We start from the raw sequence: 8,808 nt of genomic DNA, 5'->3' as shown, positions 1-8,808 counted from the left end.
GTGGAAAGATTAAGGATCCCTTAAAGTGAAGATGAAAGGCTGAATCTAAAGAGGAATGGAGTGGTGTTTTGAGCACACAGCTTTAATGTGGAGAGATGTGGGGTGAGACCTTGAACTGTCTGCAGCAAGTGCTAACAAAACATAGTGCGCTGAACTTTGCCTGAGCTGCGAGGGGCTCAGTAGCGCGTGAAAAGCCGAAGGATGGTCTAGAAAATTGAAAGTGACAGGACAGTTTTGAGTCCATGATGATGGGTAGGATCATGGTCTTGGGCAAATGCTAAACTCATTCATCTTCCCATCAGGAGACAGAGAACTACTACTCCTAGGCCAAATAACTTTCCTCATTCATCTCTCAATTCTGCCACATCTTTATTATCTATAACAACTGCTTAGAAATAAGATTTATTTTAGACACTCTCTCAGACACATTTACTCAAGAGTATCATATCATTTCTGCTTGTACACTTAAATCACATGTCCCACTACGACCTGAATTGCTTCCTTCCTTCCTCTTTGGGGAGAACCAAAGAATAGTGACAGGAAGCCAAGGCTGCACTCAAGGAATTCTTTTGTTCAGGCTGCTGACTGAGTAGAACTACATTCATATCTTGCTTTATCCTCTGATGTATTCACACAAAGAGAGCTAAAACATGATACAACAGTGATTCTCTTTTAATGAAAAATATAGGTTACTTTGAATAATACAGAGAAAGCTGTAAATATACAGTAAAAGACGACAATAAGGCATAATAAACATAATGCAGAAAACACAACTTTTCATTCACATATAGTAAATCTTTGAAGTTACCTGAACACAAAAATGTAGTGTGTGATAAATATCCAGTAATGCAAACTTCTTTACCACTTTCCTGCATGATAGTACACCTTAAGAAACCGTTTATTTTTATTCTTTTAAACCTGTAAGCTTAAATCTCCTGCATTCAACCGTGACTTTCTATACAGAGAAGCAAGTGACGAACATATTGGACAGGCTCTCCCAAAAGTGAGTTGCACAAGGAATTATTTTTGGCTAGAAAATTATAATTTGGCACATGTGTCAGTCTCAGTTAAGGCAGTGAAATCAATCAGCGCAAGTAAGCCTAAGCCTTATGGCTTTAATGATGCAAGAGGCAGAGTCGGGCTGCAATGAGTGTGCAACTTTCTTTTCTTTTTTACCTAAAAGCAAAGAAACAAACCAAATAAAGGTATGAAACAATACCAGTAGTGCCTGGTTTTACTTGTGCCTGCATCTACATTTGATCTTTGACAACATTTACTGTGACGGTCTATCCTTATGTAGTGGTGGAAGCTGTTTAAACATACATAAAAGCACACCCCCTGACTAATGAGTATTATATTTTTACAGTTCAGTTGCATCACTGCAGATGCTCGGATGTACAAAAAGAGGAGAAAAAAAAAAAGAAAAAAAAAGGGGAAGGAAGTGGTTATCAAACTCTTCAGTTTCAACTTGCAATGCCAGTTAAATAGAAGATTAAATTTGCGCCAATAGAAATCATGAAAAACAGCAAACTCTTTCATGAAAAGGAGATTTAAAAGGCCTTGCGCTACTTTTAAAACCTCCGGTTTCCCGTGGTTACACAAATTTTTTTTTTTAAGCAAGCCCGATGCATCTCCATTAACTTTGCAGCCTTTTTGTCCTAATTCATAAGACTTTAAGCTTGTGTGGCAGCTGGGGAATTAATAACAAAAAAAAATCCCTACAATTTTGGTTTGGACTTTGTGGTGCTGCTATAAAGCAGGAGATGGCAGCCTTGAAGTAGAAATCATAGGGACCCTGAGTTTTGAAGTGAGAATAAGGGAGAAAAGTCTTATAGATCTGCAGTACAATAATATATTCTGATGAAAGAGGCTTGATGCAAGGCCTCGCACTCCAGAAACAAACACAGCTCCCTTTATTGTGACAAGATACCCACCAGTGATCCTGCTGTGACAGAGGCCTTCTGTTCAGCTATGGCCGCATGATGTCCCCCAGCCAGGGAAAGAAAGCAAAGGGAGAAAGAGAGGCAAACCAAATGAAAAAAGCACATGTGACACATCAAGACAGAAGGAGAGAGAGGAAGGCTAAACTGGGTTTCAGCTGTGGAAAGTGTTTTTTTTTCCCCCGTACTAAAGTTCCATTTTAACCAGCACTCCTTGCTTATTTCTGGAATGTTCCATATTCAGTGAGTGTTTGCCCATTTATGTCAGACACTCTCTGTGTTCAAAAGAGAGGGAAGTTTTAAAATGGACTGTAAGTGTAGGGCAAGGCGCTGAGGTGAATGGAGTTAGTGCATCCTACAGAAGTCACATTTTCTTTGGAGCTCCGCCGTTTGAGAGTCTTTCATCTTTCCCACAAATCAAAACTACAGTACCTGACTACAGCATTTTCTTCCCATTCAGGTGAAACTGTCAAAGAGCTCGCCAGTTCCACAAACCACTTTTGCAGCTTGCTCATTTTCTCACTTTTTTTTTTTTTTTTTTACTTCAAAGTGGACTTGAGACTCTCATACACGGATCTCATCATCTTCATCCTCCAAGAAAGAGGAGAAGTTGCTCTCCTCCTCCGGTGGTGCGCTGAACGTGGCGCTGTCTGTATCACCAGCGTAATTCTGGCTGCTCGGTTTTTCATCCAAAGCAGCAGAGCCAGAACTTGACATGGAGCAGCTGTCAAGGTGCTGCAAGTGTTTGGGCCGTATCTCTGGGGTGTACTCCGGGGTGTACGGTCCTCCATCTTCCGGCCTCAGATCAATGGAGCTGGTTGGATGAATGTAGGCTTTCTGGCGCAGCTCTGCTGCCTCTTTGTCTGTCTCCATCTGCTTGTTCCCATCTTCGTCTTCTCTCGTATTTTCCCCTGCCTCTTCCTCGCCGTGGGTACTGACAGGTGGTGAGGCCCTGCCCTCACTGCTCTTTCCCTCCTCATAACCAAGATCATCCTCCTCTTTCTCCATCACACCCAAGATGTCATTCAGCATGGAGGGTCCCAGATCAACGTGGAATGACATCACGGACTCTGCGTGCTTCATTCCGCCTCCAAAGTGACTGGAGCTTTCTGGTAGGTCAGTCAATTCACCAAATCTTTGTTCTTCCAGTTCAAGGAAGTGTGCAGCTGCAGCTGCACTGCTCCCATCCAACTCCTCATGCTGTTTAAAAGGACTGGAAGACAAACTCTTTGCAACCAAGCTGTCCCCTCTGTCTTCGTTGTTGAGAAAAGGCAGAGACATGGCATTTTTAACAAATGTTGGTGAACTTCCAGGGACCAGCAGGCTGTTCTCTCCGTCTTCGTCCACTCTGTTCACAGACTGGGAGCGTTTGCTGCTCCTAAAGGTGCGTGACAGAAGACCAGGCCGAGGAGAGCGGGGGAAGGATGTGGTTTCGGGGGAAGGCTCGCCTGAGCGCGTGCTGAGGAAGGAAGTGTCTCCAAAAGCATCACCACTGCGGCCCACATGCATTGTATGGCGAAAGTCACCGAGAGGAGCACTGATCATCTCCCTGGTCAGGTCCATACGTGAGCGGCGCTTTGTCTGGGAGGATGTGGATACTAGCTGTTTTAGGATTGGCATCTTGCCTGATTCTGGGATTTGCTTTAGATGTAGAAACAGTCAGGCCTCGAAGAGAGCAACCACCTCTTCAGCAGTAAAGATTATCCCTGATCCTCAGCTCCAATTTGTCTGGAAACCTGAAAAATTCAAATAAAACCCAATGAATAACACAGAACAAACAGAGGAAAATAACTTGAATCAGCTGCAATGCAAACATAGCTTTGTACATAGCTCTTACGTTAAGTTATAAACAGCTTTCACATTTGGCGGTTCAATCCCAGAACATAAATAAAAAGCGTTTCTAGGAATTTCAAATGTTCCACTAATTGCACGAGTTAAAGCTATCAATTACACAACGCTATAATGATAAGCAGTGCTCTGCCATTATCTTTGAGAGATGACCTCCAAAGCGCTATAAAAAAAGATAAGGGGAACACCGCAGGACTTTACTTCTAAACAGAATCATAACTGTGAGCAAAACACCAACCACAAACCAAGCATCACTCAGAAGGATATTTGAGGGCTGCATGAGTTTTTTCTGAAATGAAACTCAGCTTTGACGGCACCAAAACACCAACCCTCATTCTCTGCTTGTTGAAAAGTGACTTTCTGTTTGAGACATAAGCTAACAAAGACTCACTGCGGACATGACGTCAAGGCCAAACTGGCTTTCCAGCAAAGATTCTGATGATAAAAACAGGCAATATATCTTAAATAATTCAAAGAAATTTCAGGACAAGTTTCAAATCATTGACCAACACAGTCTAGTAGAGTTAAGTAGAGGTGTAGTCACTTTGCCAGAAGACCTGAACTGAACTGAACTGGACTGGACTGGAAGTTGCTGGAATATGTCACCGTTTGAAGTCAGATGAAGTTTTGCACAATGGACATAAGACTTAAGAGACTTCCAACCAGACATTCTGCAAGCAGCAGCTGCTTGGACTCTTGTGCTGTGTATGTCCTCCTTCTGTACAGTCATATTATGAGTCGGTTCGAAGGATGTACAACAACAAATGTATTGGTGTGTTTGTTTTAAACATAAGCTCACTATTTTGAGCCTTCATGAGATAAAGGAGCCTCTAATTTAAGATGATGACTTCCCGGAGAGAAAAGGAGACTTATTAACTTTGGTAAGAGACAAAAATCTTCACACAGTCTTTTTTCATCATCTCTGTATTGTGCAACAGTCACTGCTGTGGGATGTCTGACTCAATGTGCTGTTAAAAGTCAAGTGCTGCTTAAAAGACAAAAATAAACAAACTACTAAATAACATTTATACTCACCCAAAAGATAACTTCAAAACCCAAAAGCAGACAGTTGAAATGTGGCGATAACTACGTTCTAATAGAACATTAATCCAATTACATGTCAACTCTGTGAGCTAATTGGAAAGAGACGGCCGTGACTATGTGCTTTTGGAACTGTCCTCACTGAAGTCCTGATCTAAACCTGCCTGAAAATATTATGGACTGAGCTTGAAAGTCCGGTAGGCAGAAGGAATCCAATAAATTTAATTGAACTTCATCAAAAAGAAAGGTCAAATACCACTCTGGAGTCGTACCAGAAATAAGCTGATGACTATCGAAGCATCTTATAAAGATTAAACTTGCTGAAGAGCATTTAGACAAATATCAGGTGCTCTGCAAGTTACCTCCATATTCAAAGCAATTACAAGCAAAAAAAACAGCAATACCCTATGCATGTTTGTTATAATAATAAAGGATAATTAAAGATAATTATGACAAATGTATAACCCACCCATGCTTTTTCTAAACAAGTGTTTAAACCCCTAAGGGCTTGAGTGATAGCTTGTAGAAAAAAGTGTTTGTACATTATTCATAGCCCTGGCAGAGAAACCTCATCACAAGCTGCCAGACACACTCCTGCTCTCTCCCCCCACCCTTACTCCTCCTCCTCCTCAGGTGGTACACCAGAGGACAGGGCGTCACATTTGCTATCCTATCCGACATAAAAACACACATGAAAAGAACACAGCCACGGTGGTCTACAAGATGAAATGCAAGCAGTTTCTGCAGACATCAAAAACAGGCGCACGCCTGACTTGAGGGTGGAAACTGTGTTAACATGTAAGCAGGCCAGAGGAAATGCTTACCTTGCCTTCTCAAGTGAGCACCTCTCTGGCTTGCACATGGCCGCGGCCTTTCTTTTTACTCTATGCCAACATACAAAGACATTGAAAGTCAGCAAATGAACCCCTACAAAAGATATTCACAAGAGTGTTTTTTTTTTTTGTAGTGGTGCAATGGGGAAATTTTTTATTGTTTAATCTGGAAGTCATTTTCAGTGCATTGACCTCGTTCTTCTGCATTTACCCCCTGGGTCTTTAACCGTTACAGCCTCTACTCCTCTTCCTCTTAAAGCACACACCTGCTTTGGTCTCCATAGAAACCATCTCCTGCAAGCAAGCAACAACATTTCCTGTCAGAGGCTGCAGAAGGTTTCAGGCCTCATTGAAGCTTGCAATGCAGTCGTCTGATGACAACATAATCTGATCATCTGATCTAGGTAGCATGCAGTTTCTATTTGTACTAAACAACCACTTTGTAGCTGGGTCCTGGACTTTTGACAGGAAGTTATAGATTTGTTCCTTCACATTTACCACACAACCCTTCAAGGATGTGTGTAGAGTCCTTTTCTATAAATGCTATTAATGTGTGACTGCTCAGTGGATGAGTCTGGGTATAAGCAGATGATTGGAGATTTCCAGAGGAGAGGTCAAAAGCTCTCTGACCCTCATCATCATAGCAGTGATTGTGGAAATGTCTCCAGTATCTAGAGTTGCAAATCTCTAATGACCTCACAAGGACTGAAAACAACAGCTAGTATCATAAAAGGAGGCCCAGGGGGTGTGTTTGTCTCAGCATCCCAGTCGTGACAACACGCTACAAGTATATGATAGAAAGCCTGCTCACTTCCTGTGTTAGCGCATGGTGCAGGAATTGCTGCTCACGGGCAAGCACTGCAGACGGCGCAAAACTGGTCAAAACTATCAAAACTAAAAATCTCACTTCAGTCGAGGGCATTTAAATTAACAACGAAGAAGCAGAGCATCCTGCATTATGAAAGACCCCACCCACCTTGCACATTTACTGTCCTCCCCCTCAGGCACAAAGCTGTGCTGTATCAAAGCCAAAGTGTCAGGAGTGAAAGCCAGCTTCTTCCTGGAGGCTGTTAGGGAGGCAGGAACTACCAACTTTAATGAATGACAACCCAAGCCCTTCTTACATTGTGCCGCTACTACTGTTTAACTGCACCGATTTTCAAGGTGTTTTTCAAAGAAATTGATTTCATTTAGAATGATTTGAGATGAAAAAAAAAAGTTGTTCTGAATTTAAATTTATTGATGAATAATACTGCTTTGAGTAACAAATCATATTTTCTCCATGTGTCAGTACCTTAAAAAAAACCGAGTATAAATGAAACTGCTTCATGTTTTCATTTATTCATGGCATCTATGTTGTTTTTGATCAGCTAGAATGGAACTTAACAGGAATATCTGTGTGCTGTGGGGAGACACATGTGGAACATTTTTTGACTGAGCTGGAAACATGACAGGAAAACTTTCCCTGATCTCACCAACACAAACAAACACAGTTTATTTAGCAGAAATGTGTTTGTTGTTGAAGGAATTGTTATGGGGAAATAATAAGGGGAAATATTCACACCCAACTAGCAAGATTAAAACTTTTCTTTTTTTTTTTCTTCAAATTTCTCCTGGGTGGCATATAGAGGGGAAAGACTATTGGATCACACAAGCAATGATGAAGAAAGCCCATCTCCCATCCATCTACCCCCCCCCCCCCCCTCAGGCCAGGATCAAGCTGAAAATTAGTGGTGCTCATTTCAAGGACACACATGCAAGAAACTGAAGCTCTGCAGCTAAACACTGGCAGCCTTGATCAACATTCCTTTTGAGGCGCCAGCAAACTAAAGGAGTGTGAGCATGCACACGAGAGTGTATGTGAATAAAAAAAAAACAGTTAAAGGGCCTGAGAAGAGAGCAGTAAGCGTGGGAACTACTGGGTCACAGCACTGGGAGTGGGGAGGTGGGAGCGTTGACTTTATAAACAGATCCATGATCCAACTGTAGCAGAGCCCACTGGAGACACAGTTTGGGGGACAGAAATGGCCAGGATGAGCAAATGAGGCACATCTGCATCCTTTCATTCTGACAGTAATGCTTCTCAGACACTTGCACATTCTGCACTAACCTCCAGACCTCGAGGCTTTTGGATGATACATACAGATTACAAGGTTGACTGAACTCCCTTGATATGGATGTGGTATTTCTCAACTGCAGAGTAAAAAGTAGCAGTGCATGCATGCACACTGTGATAAATACAAATGCACTGGGAAAGCTTTATAATTATGCTGCTTCACTTCTCTTTGGACATCAGCTTGTGAAAATAAAAAGATATTCCAATCCATTTCCTAAGATGTATTTATGACATAAGAGCATGTTGACTCTTTATATTTTACACATCTTGATTAACAATACTAACTAACACCAGCCTTGAATTTACAGAGGAATTTGAATTTATGACTTGTTTACAGAAATTATTATAAGGTTAAAAAAATAAATAAATAAATAAAAGACCAAGTATCCTCATTTCAACTTAACAAAAAGTCAAGAAATATTATGGGAAGTTAATTAAAATTGATTGCTTTTGCCTTCGCTGAATGGGTGAAAGGGAGATCACTAGATCAAACAGTAACCTCAGTGATGCTGCAGTGATTTGTTAACAGCAGCATGAGAGGAAATGAACAAACAGGGGCTTCGAGTCTAAGCTATGAGTCAAAAATCACTCCTATAATTAACAAGCATCCATTAAGTTTTTATAGCTCAGCTTGCCAAAAAAAAAACCTCAAAAGGAGACTCCGAATTTATATGCAAGACAAAAACTTCAGATCAAGATCACAGAGAAATATTGACTGCCGGGGTAATTTCTGCTTAAGGAGTTCATAACTTTTCACTTTTTGTCAATACTTTCAAACTAGGCCATTCAATTCTAATACACAAGAGATAAGCCCAAGACTAACACACTAATGCTCGAATGTGACTTATGGTCCATTTCCAAAACGAGGTATTGACGTGTCTTCTTTGTGTTTAATTTGCCCTGTTTGTATTCTACTGTCTGGGAGAAGGGGGTTGCTGCAGTGTCTCCAGAGCAGAGCTCCAGGCTCTCTGGCTGCAACATTTGAAGTCATTGACCTGGATGGACAATCACATGACCTGAAGGTAAAAGA

At 41.4% G+C, this 8,808-nt stretch overlaps 1 protein-coding gene across 1 annotated transcript; it reads right to left on the bottom strand.

Annotated features, from left to right (window-relative positions):
* Nucleotides 1–813: 813 nt before the first annotated feature.
* Nucleotides 814–3,636, bottom strand: cdc42ep4a (CDC42 effector protein (Rho GTPase binding) 4a). The gene has a single exon (XM_079252384.1). The coding sequence runs from the start codon at nt 3,558–3,560 to the stop codon at nt 2,505–2,507; it is 1,056 nt and encodes a 351-aa protein (XP_079108510.1). The 5' UTR covers nt 3,561–3,636; the 3' UTR covers nt 814–2,504.
* Nucleotides 3,637–8,808: the final 5,172 nt, after the last annotated feature.

The sequence above is a fragment of the Telmatherina bonti genome (assembly GCF_933228915.1).
Source record: "Telmatherina bonti genome assembly, chromosome: 14".
Classification (NCBI taxonomy): Eukaryota; Metazoa; Chordata; class Actinopteri; order Atheriniformes; family Telmatherinidae; genus Telmatherina; species Telmatherina bonti.
Note: the sequence above shows the minus strand (reverse complement) of the source record. Positions and strands in the feature narration are given on the sequence as shown.

Coding starts and splice junctions, on each gene's coding strand:
- cdc42ep4a (XM_079252384.1), bottom strand. CDS start 3,560: ATGCCAATCCTAAAACAGCTAGTATCCACATCCTCCCAGACAAAGCGC.